Raw genomic sequence first — 19,022 nt, forward strand, 5'->3', positions numbered from 1 at the left:
TTGCTCAGCATTGGAGGGGTTATTCCTTGCTTTTTCACTCGTTGAGATGTTTTGCATTTGTTGATGGCTGCAGATTGAGCACTGTTCACTCTCAGCCACAGATCTGGACCTCCAGGCAAAACAGCTCTGTCCCAGAATCACGTCCCACCTGAATTTCTCAGAGAATAGCAGCAAATAACAGTAGACAAATGTGTTGAAGACAAACCTGAATAATCTTCAATTAAGTCAGCCAAAGGGCATCTCCAACCCTAAAATCAATGCTAGCACACAAATTCCAGCTTGTCAAGCCAGTTATTTAATGGGTAAGAGCTGGCCTGGTGTCTTCACTGCAAGACACACGTTTCCATATGTGCTTTTAGGACCAGTGCAAACATTTCACTCAGCCTGGGAGGGAATAGTAAAGCAAATTGGTGCTCTTGTAACCATGTGTACTCCTAAGTACAGCTATGAGCATCTGATAAATCTTTTAAAGTGCATGTTTACAATGGATTTTATTCTTTTTACTGTTCTATACATATGAGTCCTCTGAGCAAAATAACAGATCCTCTGACACTTAGAAGAAGCCACTGCTTCATTGGCTGCCCACAGTGAAATAATTTATATTGTTATTTCCTCAGCCAAATCACAAGGTTTATAAAGAAACTTCAGAAATTCACAGTAATTAGTGCTTTGGAGGCACAGATCCTGCAGCTGCCACACAGGTGGAAGACCCACTATTGCAACTGAGAGTTTTGCCAGCCCAAAGACTGCAAAAAAAAATTGGTCCCCGAGTGTTTTCTACCATTTTTTCTCTTGTTATTTTCTTCAATAGTTAATGGAAAGTGAGGACAAGTGGAGATCATTTAAAAATGATCTTTTGGGCCTCTCCATAGGTTTATTTCTAGGACCTATTTAGAGAAGCATAAAGCTGTAAGGGGCCTATAACTTTACTGTATATTCCACAAGATGCTGAGGAAAAAAAAACGAGGAGCCTTTGGACACACACCCAGCTCATTTTGCCAGGTCTCCCTCTCCTCACAAACACACCCACACACGTGTGTGCAGGGATTTCCAGCCCCTAATTGAATTCACCCTTGTGAAAGCCTTAACAAATTGTAAGTGACCTTTTATACGAATTTCAAAGTCAAGGCTTCACCACTAACTGCACATCCCTCTTCTGCCATTCACTGTTATGCAAAACCCACAAACAATTAAAAGAAATAATGAAGAGCCCAGCGGCCCTCTTTCCTAATTAGCTGCAGGAGGCAGTGCTGGGGAGTGTGGTTAAGTGCTTCAATTAGCTCGGCCCTCCTCGCAGCCCTTGTTAGAAGAGACAAGTCCAAGGGCCAAAGGGGAACAATTAAGGCGAGGCAGAGCCCGGTGGTTTGCGGGGGATGCCGGGGCTGTGCCGGCTCTCACACAAGGGCCAGAGCTGTAATCATACCCCAGCTTCCTGCTGGGCTACACACAGACAAATTAACGGGAGATGGATTGCTACCTGCAGCCCATCCGGAACCAGGGAGGAAGGCAGGCAGCACAGCGCTGCAAGGGAGCCGTAATCAGAATTTTCCTGTTCTCTCAGCCCCCCTTTCAGGGCAGAGGGACCTGAGCAGTGATGCCTCGCTGCTGCCTGCATTGGGGATACCCCAAACAGAATCACAGACACTGCCTTGGGCTTTATTTGCTGAAGTTAATACCGGTGGTAGCTGCCCCAAGGAGCCCCACGCTCCAGAGGTGCTGCAGACCAAACTGTTCCCCAATAAGAAACAGATTGGACTCGATCTTGAAGGTATTTTCCAGCCCTAATGGTTCTGTAAGAAACCAACCTGAGCTGGTGGGAACTGGTTCTGCTGGCCTGACCATGGGGAGATTCTGTATGGACACTTCCAGCACAGAACAAATCCTTGCCAGCATGAAGACATAAGTAAAGAATATAACAGTGGTGCCCTGCCCCTGTGGCTGTGTCCCCTGGGGTCTGAAGGCCCCACAGACAGATCCTGACTGTGCAGCAAAAGCACATCTTAGGTAGAAGGACAGCAGCAAGGACTAAACCCCCCAGAAACCTCATTAACCTTTCAAGGAAAGGTTAAAGTTTCAGTGTAGACAGTGGTGTAGCAATACAACTTTAGTGTCACAGGCATGGACAAATTCATCTCGTGATGGATCTGTTGCATAAGCAGCCATGCAGGGCCAGATTCTGCTGCCTGGAAGCTGCCCCTGGGATCGGGGCAGTGTTCTGGGCACAGCCCCAAGAGCCACTGCCTGTGCCTGTCCTCTGCTCCCTGCTCCACTCCCAGCCCCTGTCCATCCTGCCCAGGCTGCAGAGCCACACACAAACCCCACAGGCTGAGGTCTGCACTAAAATATTTACGTGCTTTTGAATTATACAAGGGGGAAAAAAAAAAAAAAAAGCACTCGCAGGTCAAATTTTTACCCTTTTGCAACACAACTTAGCAATCAAATTGATTGCACCTTTCAAGCTGGTGTAAATCCTCTGCCTGAGCAAAGTCCTTTGTACCCACTTTTGCCAAGTACCTTTTTTTGCAGCTGATATATAAACCTTTGAAAATAAGTTTGAGGGGAGACTGACAACCTTGAAACCTCAAGAGCAGCATGGCATTGACGGGCACGGCTCCCTGAGCTGAGTATTATAGATAGATTTTAATTTCATTTTAACAAAATAGCTGTCTCCAGTGGAAGAAGCATCAAGAGCTAAATGAGGACCCGTCTTGAGCTGAATCACGTTGAACAGACCTCGGCACTGTCATTGATTTTCTGGGAAGAAAAAAAATGCCTCTGGCTACTAAACCAAATTAGTAGTCACTGATGACCAATTATTTTGCCCCACTGTGAACGGGGAGGCGTACTAAAATTCCAGTTTGTCAGACCCAAGGCTCTCTTCTGAAACACCTTTCAACAAGCGTGTACCAAAAATCTCTCAGATGGTTCTGACGCCTTCCTGTTTTCGGCAACTTCTCCTTCTCCAAAGTTTTAATGAGCTGCTGCTCTGAGGAGGGCCTGCCACAAAGTGAGCCCTTCCCTGCACTGTGGAGCACTATTTGGCATTGGCACAAATCACAGCTGTCAGGATTTATACACACATACACAAAAAAGTGTCAGCCTAATGTTTGCAAATTATAATTACCATTTCTCGTGCATGTCCCTGGTGCCTTCATTTTAGATAAATCCCAGCTCTGAGGTATCAGCTGCAAAGCACTGAAGGCTCATATTGAATGGAATAGATTTAACTAGTTTGTAGCTCATTTAAGGCCTACACTGTTTTATTTTAATATTGTTAATACTTTATTATACTTTTTAACACTGTTTTCACAGTAAAATAGCCTATTAGGAGGCTGCAGCTTCTTTTCCAGGAGATGTCTGGCAGACTAGAATTCCACGTTGTATAACCAAGTTAGCAGGTGCTTGTCATTTCAGTTGAAAATAGGTCTGTACCCTGACTGTTGAAAGTAAATTAGAGAGATTCTATTAAAGAGACAGGAACTGTTTCAGGGATAATAGTTTTGAAAATGTGCACAGATAAATTTTAAAATATTTAGGAAATGTCAGCATTAGAAGTGGCTTCAACTATTTGACTATAAAAGGAAGCTGATGAGTATTTTTTCTCCCCTACAATTATAAATAATTTGTTACATCCTATCAGAACTTCTTTGCCTTTCCTTTCTGTGGCAGGGTGCTTGTGCCAAAACAAGGAGATCTGAGTTACTCTGAGTGAGATGAGTTTTAATGTGCAGTAAGCATTTCCAGAGGATGCTTCTCCCGCTCTCCCCACAGCACCCGCAGACAGCAACAGCAAAATCCTCCCTCTTCAGGAGCGACATCCAGGCAGGGTGACAAAAGGAAAGGGAACACACAAGCCACTGATCCCTGTCCTTAAGTAACACTAAGGCAAAAGGACATTTTCCCAAAGGCCAATGTAAGATCACATTACCAAGCAGCACCAATATCAGGGCCAAATTCCCTGTCTGCTCTGCTGAGTTCAGACTTTGACCTACAAAGGAAAAGCTGCCTGGCTGAGATCCCTCCAGTCACCTTAAAGAGGGTGTTCCCTCATATCCCTGCTCTTCCCTACTCTCTCAGTGTTTCTCTCAAAGGAGGATGAGCCAGATGAAGCCTCACATCCTACAGCCACACCAGGGTTTACGTGGAAAACCAAGCACACAAGTCATTCCTCCCAATTTGAGAGAGGCAGTTCATGTGTGCATCACTCCAGGCATGATTCTATACTTTGCTGGATCAGGACTTAAATGCAATTAATCACACAGCAGGGAAGGATCTCTGAAGAGCATCAACCCAAATGTGTCCTTTCAAGCATTTACTTACAAGCCAGCTGTGGACTAATCAGTCACCAACTGGCTGGTCCACTGGAGATGGTAAAAGTCACCTCCATAGAGATGTGAAAACACATTCAACTTCCAAAAAAAAATAAAAAATCAATAATCAAAGACTAAACACAAAGGCTCAGTGCTTCCCTGCATCCCTCCCTGCTATTCCTGCACGCCAGGAAAGCTCTTGCCTAGGAGAGCAAAGGGACAGGAGTGCTCACCATGTGCTTGTGTCAGAAAAGCCAACATTTACAGCACACTACAAGACTGGAGACACAAACAGATAATAACATACTTGACCACTGGTTCACCGCATCTTTTAACCTTTTAAATATTTTTCCCAGCTCTGATGAGCATGAAATGCCAAACTGGAAGGGAAAGAAGAAGGGACAAAGGGCAAATGTCAGTGTCTCCTTTGGCACCGGGTGTCTCCAGATAATGGTCTGGAGCAGCAGAGCTGATTTGCAAGCAAAGGCTTGAAAAGCCCTGCAGCATGTGATCTATGAAAAAGGAGGCCTGCAGAAGGATGTCTCCTCTGATATGAATGTCCCCTTGGGATGGATATTGCTGGATTGCACATCCAGTACCATTAGAAAACACAAGCATACATTAGGCTGTTTTGAAGCATGTGGTGTGCAATAATTAAGTAATAAAAGTCACCACGGGGGTGATGGAACAAGAAACAGAAGAGTTACTATTTGCATACAGGCTGCTGGTACCCTCCCTGATCATCAAGGATTCTCCAGGCTGCTAAAAGCTGGCAGCTGTCAATTCTGGACCCACTCCCACCATAAACGAAGCACCAGCTCACTCTGTGGCAGGAGGGCTCTTTGCAGAAACAGGTGGAGCTGGTGGCCCAGAAGCAGCCCAGCAGCTGTCCCAAGTCCCCAGAGTCCTGCAGTTGGTCTGGACAGGCAGGGAAAGCACTGACCCTGCTATGGGAGCTGTAGCTGAGGGCTCTGCAGGCTACAGGTGGGAGCAGAGCCACCTGTGTGAGAGCTCCACAGCCATCAGCTGCTGCCAAGATGGGAAAAGTCCCTCCTCAGCAAGGTGTGCAAGGACAAGGACCAGTAAAATTTGAGCTTGAGGTCCTTCATCACCTTCAAGTGTTTGCTTCTGGGGAAAAGGAATAGCAGCAGGACCATGGGAGTTACTGACTCGCTGTCCCTGTCACTGCCAGGTCTGTCTCCCATGGTGGCTGATGAAGTGTCCTCACTTGCAAGGGGCAAGGCTCAACAATTTCAGGCAGCAGCTTTGCCACAAGCTGGTCAGGTTAATGCCAGCTCAGAGCAGCTGAATGGGACACTGGCCAACAAACCAGTGCCTTTTTACTCTTTTTCTAGAGCCAGGCTCATGTGCAGCTCCTCCCCTCTGCTGTCCCTCCTTGCTCCCTGAAATCCTCTTTCAAGGGGCAAATACACCAGCTCTGTGCAGCTAAGGCACCAGACCAGGGCTCAGAATTTTGGCTCCCCTTTCTGCTGCAGACACCTGCCCATCTGCATTGGTTCCATTTTTAGCCCTATTCAGACTGCTTAGGACAGTACTAACTCACCCCAACCATCATCACATGTTTGCAGCCTTTGTTGCACCACATCAGAGAGATTTCAATAGCAAAAGCAGTGTTGTTTTAGCAAAACACATTTGGCACCCAGGGGTTCTTCCCCTGGAGGGAATCCAGAGCTGCTCCCTTGGGCACCAGCTGGGAAATGCTCTCCTGAAGCTCTATCAGGGCCCAAAGTTGAGCTGCAGCCTGTGGTGCCCTGTGGTCCTTTCAGCACACCAGGGCTCAGACAGAGCTGCTGAAACCTGCCCTGTTAAAGGTTGTGCAAAGAGAGGAATTGTTCCTGTCTTTGTTCTGGAGAATGCCTGGCACAGCTTACCCCACATGTGCGCAGGCTGTGGTGTGTTCACTGCAAATGATGGTGGGTTTGAGGTTTCCTGAGGAGGAGAAAGCCTTTCCCAGTGCAAGGCTTTATTCATGTTCTCACCAGTCACTTTTCAGGAGCAGAGATGTGAACCAGCACAAGGAGGCAAAGATTACATCTGTGTCTTTTCAACATTTCCAGGCCTTCCACACCGTTTTTTGACCTCATACAACACAGATACAAGGAGCTATGGATGGAGCAACAGAGAGCCCGGACTGTAGTCCAGCACATGGTGAAGAAAAAGGTGGGAATAGTCCAGCAATGCTTTCCCCTGATGGGCACAGCCCCCCACTGTCCTACCCCACAGGGACAGATGGGCAGCTCCCAGCCCTAGGAAGGGCTCTCAGCTGGAAGAACATCCCCCTGACTACTAAAAGGCTGATGGAGCCTAACAAAGATGAGCATTCTCCTGCCAGGAGCCCCACAGGCTGTCCTTTGGACATCAGCTCTGCTCAGGTTACCTGTGCCACTGGCCACAACAAAGGAACCACCAGCAAATGCTGAAAGGACAGCCCCAGCCCTGAACCTGGTGTGGTTGATGCAGCACCCACAGCAGTTGTTGGAGTGCAAGACTGTGCTGTTAAATACACCAACATTGTAATATCATTTAAAAGCAGCCAATGACTTTTATTAGTTAATGGCTCAAAGAAGAGTCAGGCTAATATGGTAATGACCAATTTCAATGGGCTTACTGCCATCACAAACTATGCTTTATAGTTGAAGTGCAGGAATACAGTGTCCTTAATTAGCAGCTATTTTATGAATACACCAGCCTGGGATGTTAGAAAGTGCATCCCTACTTTATCTATTAATGACTGATGTTTTTAATCACTAAGTTGCCTCCATCAAGCTCCCAGAGCCTGCAGCCACCAATTACTGAATTAAGCAACACAAACCTGTGTTTGGTCCTAGACCACAGAGCAGATGGATTCCCAGGGTTTCATGCAGTGGCTAAAACATTCACCAGGTACCTGCACTGGCTTGTGCTGGGATTATCAAGCACAGTGGCCTGCAATTAAACAGGAGAGCCAGGAAACCCCACCATGGTGGGAGTGCTGGAAGTGACTTTCCCAGGTAGGGATGAGCCATTACTGCAGCTCAGGGCTTCCAGTGGGCACCTCCCTGGGATGCTCTTTAATGCAGATACTCAGAGCTGACAGCTGATGGTGTGTTTTAACCATCAGTATTGGCCGCATGGACAAGGAAAACTTCCCAGATCGTGCACTTGTGCTCCTCCGCCCAAAGCGGCTTTTGGCCTCTTCCATCCCAGTGTCACTGCATGACCCAGAGCTGATGGTGCATGGCTGTGCAGCTGTTTGAGCCTGCTCTTGTTCACCTTTGGTTGCAGCCAAGGGAAGTGCAGCTGTTTGAGCCCACTCTTGTTTCCCCTTTAGTTGCAGACTGGCGAAGTGCGTGAGAACCGCACCACGTTCCTGCGCACGCACCCGCTGCCCGTGAAGGAGGAGTCCTTCTGGCACCCACAGCGCTTTGAGAAGGTATGGGCCCTCCACATCCCATCCCGTGACCAAAGTCAACTTTTCTGGGCCTCTACAAACACCTGATTGAAACCAGGGACTTCCTAACCTTGCTCACGTGCCCCAATAACATCCTTAGCACACAAATGAATGAGGCTCTTAAATCAAACCCCATGACCCAGACCTTAAAATGGTCCCAAATGGGTTCAACCATCAGCCCCTTTTGAACATCAGGGTGGGATATTTTTTTGCTGTCCATAAGCCCTGGAAGAGGCAGCAGTTGCCCAGAAAATAACATTTTTAAGCTTAATCTCTAACCTGGCCAGACCTTTTGCTTTACAAGTGCCCTACACAAGCAGGACAGTCACCACCCCAGAATTAGAGCTTCCCAGACAGCCTGCACTCTTGATACCTCTCTAAACTACCTGTTTGACAATATTCACCCTGAGACAAAGCAAAGGGTCTGGCCAGGTTAGAGATATGTGTGATACTTCCTTTAACTGATCCAAATAAGAGCCAAGGTGAAGATTTCTTATTCTGGTGATGGGATCTAAACATCTCCCTGAATTCATCTGTGCAACCTGCTGTGCTGTGGGGTACTTGTAAGAATTCCATTAGCTTTGTTTGTGGTGTAAATTATATGGAAACTTCCAGTGAAGAGCTAGGGGGAATTTTAGAAGAGAAGGGGAAATAACTGGACCAGTGGAATGGAGACACCATGAAGTGAAAGCACTGAAACCCTAAAGGGAGTTTGCATGGCCAAAAATTTTGGCATTGATAGATACCACTGCAAAAAGCTCTCAGCTCTCTGTCCCAGCCCTTCTTCTGATGAGGTTATTTTTTTTGCTGTTGATTTCTAACCACAGTTTAAATCAGCAAAGAAGCTCTGTGATTTCCTGAAGGTAATTTGCTTGTACAAGTTGGAGAGTTTTGCCCAAGAAATGTGCTTTGCAGCACCTTGATGTATTCCTCTACTGTCCTGTCTAAGAGTGCCCGATTAGCATATGTCAGTAATCATTTATCCCCACTGCCTGTCAGCTCAGAGCTGCTGCTGCGGCGATGGCAGCAAGAGAACATGACCGATCGCTGTTAAACAGATTGTGAGAGTCACACGAGATACTGGGGCAAGCCTCCTCTTTAGAGCTCCTCTCACCCCAGACCTTTCCATCACTGTTCATTTTTCAGCCTGGGTTTTGCTTTGTGCTTTCCCTTTTGTTTCATCCATGGCTGCGGTTGGGCTCCTGCCCCGGCCACAGCTCTCAAGCCTCCAAATCCTTCCTTCTTCTCTTTCTCCTTTTTCTTCTTTCTTCCTCTTCCTTCCCTCTGGGGAAGAGGGACAGCTCATTTTGCACAGCCTCTGCAGATTTTCCAAAGCTCTCCTTTACCCTGGAAGGTTTTCCCTTCCCCAGCTGCACATCTAACAGACACAGCCCACATTAGAACTTGGATCAAGGAATTTGTTACTCACTTGACCTTCAGTGCATGGTTTCCTCCATAGAAGAATAACTCCTCTAACATCCATAAATGTCTACCCAGTTAAAAGCAGTAACAACCTGGAGGAAGTTAAGGGTTCCCAAAGACATTTGGTGGTCTCTAAACTGTTCTTTAACTACTCCTGTTAAGGTGGGTTCTACAGAGGCGATGGAATGGTTTTGAAAGCCAGACTGACCTAACCCAGCAACTCCAGGAGTCAATGTCCCAGTCTTTACTGAGGTGACAATTGACAAAAACACTGCCTCTAATCCATGTAAACATCCTCATCCTAATGTGCAAGAAGAATATGAAAAACAACCACAAAAATATCACTACACAGAGAGCTTGTTAGCAAACTCCATCTGCACATTATTTCCTACCAGCTTTTGGTGACTTTGTCCTGCTCTGACCAGTACAGAAGATGGTCATGACTTGGGAAATACTCCAGACTCTGGATAAGATTATTCAGAGACTCTATTGCCCTGACCACAGCCTCACTTCAAACTTTATTTCCATGTGATCCAAGGCTGAATTGGGGTGCAGGAGTGTGGTATTCTCAAGCCACTCATCTTCTGGTCACTCAGTCACCTCATCATATGGAAAAACACCTTTCAGTCTGGCCTGCTCTAGGTCTGAGGGGAGCAACACCCAGCCATTGAAAGAGTGATACTCCAAAACAGGGGCAGCAGGAAGGTGAGATTTTGTTCCTTTTGGCCCATAAAAATCATCAAGAAAGATTTTTTTATTTCCACCATGACCCCTAGCAGAGAGCTGCAGAAACCGGGCATGGATATCTCTGCTGGCTCTTTAACTGGGCTTTCCATTCAGTCCCTGGCACCATGGAATCTTACCCAAGAAGTGGAAGAGAAGAAAATAAAGGAGCTTTTTCCTCCCCACTAATTGCATCTGCTTGCTCCCTGCACTGCCAGAGCTGCATGACATTACACAGTCATTCAGTCAGTAAAGTATGGACAAATTGACTATATTTTCATTTGGATTTAGGTTTCAGCCCCACTGCTTTAGAATAATGGCCCAGGATGTTAAACTAACAGGGTGATTTACAGGCTCTCCAACACCAGGTGCTCCTGCTCTGTCACCTCTGCAGGGCTGACCTGGCCTGTGGTCTCCTGGGCTCCCCAGCTCACCAAGACAAACAGGTCACAGGGAGCCATTCCTGTCCTGATGGGCAGTTCATTAGGGAAAGATGCTGCATTTTAGTGGGGTTTTTTTGTGTTTGTATGGTTTTTTTTTAACTAAACCAAGCAGATGTTAACTCCTTATTCACATCAGCAAGATGGTTCTACTGCCTTCCTCTTCCTCAAAGCAAACAGCCTCTGCCTTGCTTTGCCTGAAGTGACAATTCCAGGGCTCAGGTTTTGCCAGCATGGCTGGGACTGTGCACCAAAACTTAATTTATTTGTAGATGTGGGACTACATTTCCTGGGGACTGTACTCTCAGGCACCCAGCGTGGACATAAATCATGGAATGGTTTGGGTTGGAAATGCACCTTGAAGATCATTTCATTCCAACCGCCCTGCCATGAGCAGACATCTTCCACTGGACCAGCTAGCTCAGAGCTCCATCCAGCCTGGCCTGGAACACATCCAGGGATGGGGCAGCCACAGCTTCCCTGGACAACCTGTTTCAATGTCTCACCACCCTCACGTGGAAATTTTTTTCCAGTATCTAATCTAAAGCTACTCTCTTTCAGTTTGAACCCATTCTTCCTTGTCCTGTCATTCCAGGCTCTTATAGGCTTTCCCCATCTTTCCTCTAAGTTCCCTTCAGGTCACCCCAAACCCTCTCTTTTCCAGACCGAACAATCCCAATTCTCTCAGCCTCCTGTCCCCTGTGTTCAGTGGATATGTCACTCCTCACCTGCTGGCTCAGGTGTCAACCAAACTCTGGAAAGGACATTGCTGCCCAGATGCAGCATCTCCACCTGTGCCAGGCTGGGGTGAGGCTCCAGTCACCTCCATCTGAATGTCTGACAGTCACTACCCAAACCAGTAAGTCAATGCTGGCCGCCCCCAACATATTTCCAGAGCTCCATCAAGCCAAGAAGGACTCAGGATAGCAACAAAGCAGCAACACGGGACAGAATTCACCAACGTGTCAAAACAGATCCATGCACCTCCTGTCACTGACACACACCAGGGTTCTTCCTTTGCTCATTAGAGAATCCCAGCTCACAGAGACACTCAGGTGCTTGTTTACTTGACCAAACAAGGGGAAGGAAAGAAAATGCAGCAACTTTGGACAAGACTTTTGTGCGCTGGCGCCCCGAGCAGATGAAACGCGCAATATGAATAAGCGATAAGCAATTGACGAGCAAGTGTTCGGGTACCTTGGCAAAAGACTTAATTTGCAACCTGGCACAAAATCAAAGGCTCTGTCAACGGCTGAGTGGCTCTCCTGCGTATGCCTTGCATTACCTGGGAAAGCTCTGTCAGGTAAATTTCCACTGAAAGTAATTAGAGGAATCCCCACTGTATAAACTTTGCAGCAAAAATTCTGGGCTCCAGAATTTGATTCTCACCAGGGATCTGATATCTGCTCACAGCCTGATCCTTCGTCAGAATTAACAGTTGAGGTTTAACACGTACACACAAAAATGTTCCGCATTTCTTTTTAATGCCTTACCTCTATTTTTGTCTATAGAGCTGAACTGACAAGCACAGCTCATGTAATCTTGCAGCTGTTGTCTTGTCAGAAAAGCCACAGATTCTGCTTAAATAACCTGGGCTTGATACACACAGCACACAGGGCTGGCTGTTCAGGTGCAGCATTGGTCCTCCTGGGTTTGAGGGCAAAAAAACTTCTGGAACTTGGAGTGTTATAAAACTCCTCTCCTGGGGCCTAAATAGTGCTTAGAAAATAAAGCAGTAAGTTCAAGAGCTTCCTGTCACCACACTACCAGATCAAGCCTCCCTTCAGCTGGGACTTTGGCTGACCAAAAAGAATTAAAATCAGTGTCAGCTGATGGTTGTTCAGTGGCCCAAGTGACACAAGCTGGTGGCTGCCAGCCCTGCAGTAACAATCCAAAGCAGCAGCACTGGCCTGTGGCAGGCACAATGCAAACAGAGACCACAACACCCTGCAGGGTTCCAAACAGGCAGCACAGCCCCTGCTGCCCTGGGCATGATCCCTGGACATCTCCTCTGTGGCCACATCAGAGATGTCACCTCCCACCCCACAGCCCTTCCATGGCTACCTGCAGGCTCTGGGCCCCTGTCACCATCACTTCATTTCCCTGCAGCTTCTGGAGGTTTTCTTGTTTTGCCTCCACAGCCAAAGGTTCCAGCAATACCATTGTTCAAATCACAGCAAAGCATTTTTGTGATCCAGATTTTCCCACTAGCCCTCGTGCCCTGGACACTCAACCTCTCATCCTACCCAGTGCTGCCCTCTGTCACAGAATATTTTGGCTTGGAAGGAACCTTTAAGGGCCATCTAGTCCAGTTCCCCCCACAGGGAGCAGGGTCATCCTCAAGCAGATAGTGTTTCTCAGAGCCCATCCAACCTGACCTTGAATGTTCCAGAGATGGAGCACCCACCACCTCTCTGGGCAACATGTCCAAGTATTTCAACATCCTCATTGTAAAAAAACTTCTTATACCTTATCCCAATTCAGCTTCTCTTAGTAAAAACCATTACCTGCCACGCTCAGCACTTCCTTCCGTCTCCCTCAGAGACAGAGTGACCATCACTCCTCTGTCATTTCTATTGCTCTGGACATCTTCTGATTAACACAGGAAAACAAAAAAAAACTCTCTCCTGTGCAGCTTTACAGCCTAGCTCATCTCCAGGGCAGGCTCCACCTACAACCAAGCCCCAGTATTCAAAGGCAGCACAAGGAACCGTTGGCAACCAATTCCCATTGCTCTTCTGGAGATTCTCACCCATGAGGGAACAGGTTTTGGGTGCTCACAGCTTGTGGCAGGGTGAAACCACGCACGCTGTGTTGGGTTAGGGGTGAGCACCTGCCATTGCTCCCAGTACACAGCTCCATGGAAATGCTTTTAACACGGATTTGGGCTTTCATTCATGGCCCTGTGGTGACTTCTGCAGAGATGCTATTTATCAAGACAACTTTAAGTAAAACTCTTCCCTGGCATGAAAAGTGTCAGGATTCAGATGTCAAGAACATGAGGTCAGTATGAAAGCTGCTAGCTCTGGTCTGACCCTGAAACATCTGCCAGGGAGGTGGGGGGCACACACCAGGTTACAGCTGCAGCAGGTTAATTCTTCTTTCCTCATGCTGTTGTCCAGACCAAATGACCAGTGAACCCCAGCAAATATCTGTGGCCATTATTTTCAGGAAGGGGAAAAAAAAAACCCCAACCCAAATCACCATGGGACATTAAATACAGCATCCCAAAATTGCCAAGCACTGTTTGAAACCTCCCTGGGCTTGAAGCAAATAAAGATCATTTAGCCCAGGCTCCCTTGTCCTGCATTTCCCTCTGTTCTTAGAAAGGTGGGGAGAGAAAAACCAACCCCATTCATTAAGTCAGCTAAGCATCCTCCTGGCAGGAAAAGCCACATTATTTGTAACCCTAATAATCCAACACTCACCTCTGAACACAGCTCATCTTGGACAGAATAATGTCTGTTTTAAAAGTACCTGCCTCTCTCTAACTTGTCATGGCATTTGTTGACAACCCTATTGAAAGCCGCTCTCGATGCGGCTGTGAAGGATCTTTCAGCACCTCTTTCTCTTTCCTAGACAGTTTTTGAAAGGGAGGGGAGAAAAAGAAAAAAAGCCATCAATACAGAAGGAAAAAGGCATCAGCAGCCAACATCGGCTGATGAAGCGCCTCACCTGGGCCCCCAGCACACCGCCTCCAATTAAATCAAAATGGTTTGTTTTTAATGGTCTTTTACACTGACAAGTGGGCTATCATTCCAGGCCTAGAGAGCTGTCAGGGAGCCGAGGCAAATCCTCCGTTGATAATGCCCAATGCTTCCAATTAGGAGCGGAGGCCGCTCCTGGCGCACTAACGATTCCCCAGCCTCCCCCAAGGCCCCTTCGGCGCTCGCTGTTTGCTCTCCGCTCCTGCTCCGCCACAAATTACCCACACAAAACGGAGGCGCCCCGGTGCCTCCTCACCACGCCGGGCCCCGGCCCTCTTGGATTTAATGAGGCGATGGAAGTTTTTTTGCGGATCTTTCGCTAAATTCTTTTCTTGTTTGACAGCTGCTTGAGTGTTGACCTTATAAAAGATTTAGTGTTTCTCATTATTTTCTGTCAAGCTTTACAAGCGGTGGCTTCACGGAAAAAAAAAAAATCATTTGCATCCCGATGTGCGCGCGCGGGGTTGGGGGTTTTTTATTTTATTTTACTTTATTTTATTTTATTATTATTTTGTCTGTACAGGGATGCTCGGCGTGCTGAGCGTCAGTGTCTGCACCCTACCTCTCTGTATTGTTTATTTTACTCCCTCCCTTTCCCGGAAAAAAAAAAATCCACCGTTTTGTGTTGTTTTGGCAGAGAAAAAAAAAAGAAAAAAAAAAGAAAAAAAAAAAAAAGAAAAAAAAAGAAAAAAAAAGAAAAAAAGAAGCCCCAGGATTTGTTAGACTCCTGTAAATGAAGGAGGGTTTGGGAAAGAAAAGCAAAATAAAAAGAAGAGAGATTGGTTTCCTGTAAAGTGAGCACAGGAAAGTGTTTTGTCACCCGCTAAAAGGATTCGATCAAATGGATGATGGAGGAACATGGCTGAGTCCCAGTGCAGCTTTGTTGTTAAAGTGAAAAATGCTGCAAGGCTGGGGAGCTGCCTGGGAGCAGGTGGGCAGAGCCACACAGGTACTGGGAGAGGAACAGGGACAGCCACGTCCCCATGGATCCTTCCAGGCTGGGAGGAGAGCCTGGTGCTGTTCATTACTCGCTTCAGGCCTTTCCATGGGTTCTCTCATCACCACAATCCATTAAATGCAGCTCTAGTAACTAAAACTCCCCCCACAAGCTGAGTTTATTTTGTGCCAGGTGTGCTCACAGGGCCCAGCTATGGAGCCCACAAAACCCTGCTTGCTCCCTGGGGTTTGCCACCATCAGGGGAGCTCTAACTTCCCTGCGCCAGCTTGGCCTTTCTGCATCTCACATGCAATCTATCAGCCCTCAATTACACATCTGCCTTAATGTATCTTCCAATTTAATGCATTATTATAACTGTGAAACCTTAAAGATAATGCCCCCCAAACACATATTTAAGTTTTAGGAGTGGTAATTATTTTTCTTCCCCCTCTAATTCTGTGAAGCAAACACTGACCTCACAATGTCCCAGCTGCAAGAGTCCTGCAGGCTTTCACTTGTCACTAACAAATGCAATGTGCAGCAGCAAAGCATTGCTCCTCAGCAGCAGCTGGAGCCCATGGCAGCTCCATCATCCTGCAAGGAAAACCTTTCAGCTTTTTCCTACAAACCATATTCCTGTCCTGCTGCAGCCAGTGCTCCAAACACAACCCTGGCATAGCCACCCATAACTGCAGCAGAGTAATGACAGAGATCATCAGCTGTCTCTAGAGGGGGTACCTTTGGGTTCATCATTTAAAATATGAATTAGAAGAACCAGAGATGAGGATTCATCACTGGCATTGACTGCTCAACTCCAGTGTCTGTGATAATAAGACCTTTGACCCAAGGCCACCCTCATCTGGACTCTAATGACTGGGAGGGTTTCTCATTTATTATAACAGCACTTGCCCCTGTCCTGCACCTGGTGCCTCCCCCTCACTCCTGATGAGGGCAGGAACTGGCATCCCTCACAACTTCCTCAAGGATCACCTCTGCTCACCTCAATCACTGCCAGTTGTGGCTCAGTGGGACATTTCTCAGCCAGGAGCTTTGTACCAAGATAAGAGTGAATAAACTGCTGTTTCCTCTCCTATAGCATCAACACTATCCCAGGCAGAAATGTCCCTGTGCCCAGTTCCCAGCACTGCTGGATGAGGGAGCACAACAGGAAGGCAGAGGCACATTCAATGAGAATTCAATGAGAAGCAGCTCAGCTGTCCTTACCTGCAAGCACTGGATTTTTTCTATCAATCCCAGCTCCAAGGGGAAAACTGCTGCATCTTTAATGGCAGGTTGGAGTTGGAACAACCAGGGATTGTCCCTGCCAGCTCTCTGGGGTTACCCACCAACTTCAGCAGCCCCTGGTTCTGCCTTCCACACCTCTCCCTCCCCAAGAGGGGTTATATCACTGCTGCTATTTGTGAGAAAGCAAAAACATCCAGAAACAGCTGTCTGAAGTTAGGCACTCAAATGCATATTTAAGTACCTGAATGCCTTCCTCCAGAGAGGGGGAATAGCTAAATATGCTTTGTTTGTCTTGATTAATGAGATCACTAGCAAGCTTTTCAGGGCAAAGACTGCTCTGTATTTTTACATATGCAAAACCTGACATCCAGCCAGGCTGAGCAGGGTGGGGGAAGCGGGAGGCAGCTCAGCACAGCCACACGAGGCAGATGTATGGCACAGGGAATTGTGCTGGGGCAGGCAGAGCCCGTGGCCCCCCATGGAAAATGCTCCAGTCTCAGTCACTGAATCTCCTGTGCAGGTTTGCTGCACACAGCTCTGTGTGAGCCCCACTGCTCACCCCAGAGGGTCCTGGGACCTTTCTACCCCCAGATTACTTCCCTTTTGATTATTGTTACGGGGATTTTTTTATCCTGTCCCTACTCAAAGGTGATTCCTGGGGAGCTGCTGCTTCTGTGTTTTTAGGGACGGTGGTGTAAGAGCCCCTGCCCTCACCAGGGACTCCTCTGGGAGCTCTGAGCCCTTCCTGGCCCCTCAGTGAAGCACCCAGTCCTGTGTTGTAGAAAACAAGTCATATTTATTTCAGGACCCACCTCAGGGCATGGCAGCCTTTGAAAATGTCAGACAACAAACATACCACAATAAAATGATAGGGTTTTGTTGCTAGAGCAGAATAAGAGTCTCCTGAAGTCAATCAGAAAGCTACTCCTTGTTTTAAGCAGGTTAAGTGTTTAACTTCAGCTGGAGCAACATCTCCCAATCAGGCCAAAGCCCTTGTGCAATCTGCAGTCTCCTCCCTGTCTGTACTTCAACCTATTTTCTGTGGCTGGCTCCTGGCTGTAACCAATCCTCTCTCTGCTCCTTTCCTCACAGGCTGGACCTCATCTCAGGACTTTTCCAGACCCTGAGTCCCGTAAAAAGGCTCTCAGTGCTTCCCATTGAGGGGTGCCTGTGAGTGGTGCCTTTCCCCAGAGGGCCCCACAGCAAGGACCGTGCTGGGCACAGCCCTCCGACCCCAGGATTTCACATAGACTTTCTCTCAGGTTTTACAGAGTTATGCTAATGCAGATATAGCCAAATAAATCATAAATATAAGAGGAACAATTCTGTCTCAGCCTGTTTATTGCTTCGTGTCAGGTGCACAGCACAGTTCTCACAATACTCAGGAACAGGGCAGTGCTTACACCAGCACAGCCCCACAGGAGGGCAGGACAGGCTCTTTCCCTGCTGGCTCTGGACAAATAGAGTGGATGCAGCCATATCCTGGCTGGTATCAAATCTGTAATAGCTCATCAGTCCTCATTTCTTTGCCAAAAAAAGCTTCCCATCAGTGTCTGATTCAGCAAAGCCCTTGCCTGTGTGAAGGAATTCAAACACCTGCCAAACTGGGGGCTCACCACAGGCAATGCCTCTGCTTCAAGGTGGCTCCAGCCAGCTCCACACTCACCCTCCAATAGCTGCTGGTGCCTGGAGCACCTCATGGCTGAGCCTCTCCAAGCACTCACTGAACAAACTCAAACCTTACCAACACAAACTCAGCATCACAGCACCCAAACCTCCAGGTGACCATGCAGGTTCAGCCAGGAACCAGCACATTTGGAATCCACCTTCTCCCAACAGAACACTTCACTTCAAATACCACTAGGCTAAAAGCGCCATTATTTAAAATGTGGATCTCCATTATTGCTAAAGGAATAATTAATAATACTTATGTAGTCAGTTTCTCACATCTACCATTACAGCTCAGAGTTTACCAGCTTTTTAAGTCAAATTATCTCCCAGTTTTCACATTCACCCTCCCACTGGCACTTGGAGAGCTCTGGGAGGTGACATCTGCTGGGCAGTCCCAACTGCATCCTGAGCTCAGGTGGATGTGCCAGCATAATTTTGCCCCCCACACCTTGGCACTGGGATTAACCCAGCCCTGCACAAAGCCACCAGCAGCCAAAGGACATGAAGAACCCGTGCTGAGCTCAGGGCTCATTGCTCCTCAGATTTCCAGCCAAACCTCAAAGAGAAGAGCTCTTCAGAACATTACATTGCTCAAGATGAAACAACAGAGTAAACTGCAAGGGCAGATTTCTTACCCCACAGGACAATGATGGTTCCTCAGTACCTATTCCAGCACTTCCCACCCCCCTTTCTTAGGGCAGCTTGTACCTCACCCTGCCCTTTCATAAGGAGCTGTAACAAACTCCACTCTGCCCACACCTGAGCTGAGGGAGGAACAAAATCACCTGCTCCACACCAGGAAAACCCTGCTATGTGTTGGCCTCTCTTCAGTAGAGGTCTCTAAATAAAACCCATCTAAACTCATGAGGGGGATAACAGCAGGGTTTGCCAAGCTGGCAGAGGTGCATTATAACCAAAGACCTTTCCCACCTCCTCAGGGAGGGAGGAAGCTGAGCCTTAAATGACTTGTCTTGCTAAAAATGACACTGTTTATGAGAGTGTGAGAAACCCAGGCATGAGGTTTGTCCTTCTGCCTGCTGGGAGCCACATCCAGCTCTCAGCCCAGCCACAGCGTCTGTGTCCTCCTGCAGCAGCCTCTGAGGTCCCTGGGGTGTG

The 19,022-nt window shown here is 47.5% G+C and overlaps 1 protein-coding gene across 1 annotated transcript in view; it reads left to right on the plus strand.

Annotated features, from left to right (window-relative positions):
• CFAP77 (cilia and flagella associated protein 77) overlaps positions 1 to 17,558 on the plus strand; it is a 56,932-nt gene extending 39,374 nt beyond the window's left edge. Inside the window, exons 4-6 of the mRNA XM_023938236.2 lie at positions 6,389 to 6,491; positions 7,642 to 7,743; positions 17,328 to 17,558. Coding sequence (XP_023794004.2) covers positions 6,389 to 6,491; positions 7,642 to 7,743; positions 17,328 to 17,396 — 274 coding nt within the window. The 3' untranslated portion in view covers positions 17,397 to 17,558. The remainder of the gene's footprint in view (positions 1 to 6,388; positions 6,492 to 7,641; positions 7,744 to 17,327) is intronic.
• The last annotated feature ends 1,464 nt before the right edge of the window (positions 17,559 to 19,022 follow it).

This window comes from Cyanistes caeruleus, chromosome 20 (assembly GCF_971803275.1).
Source record: "Cyanistes caeruleus chromosome 20, bCyaCae1.hap1.1, whole genome shotgun sequence".
Taxonomy (NCBI): domain Eukaryota; kingdom Metazoa; phylum Chordata; class Aves; order Passeriformes; family Paridae; genus Cyanistes; species Cyanistes caeruleus.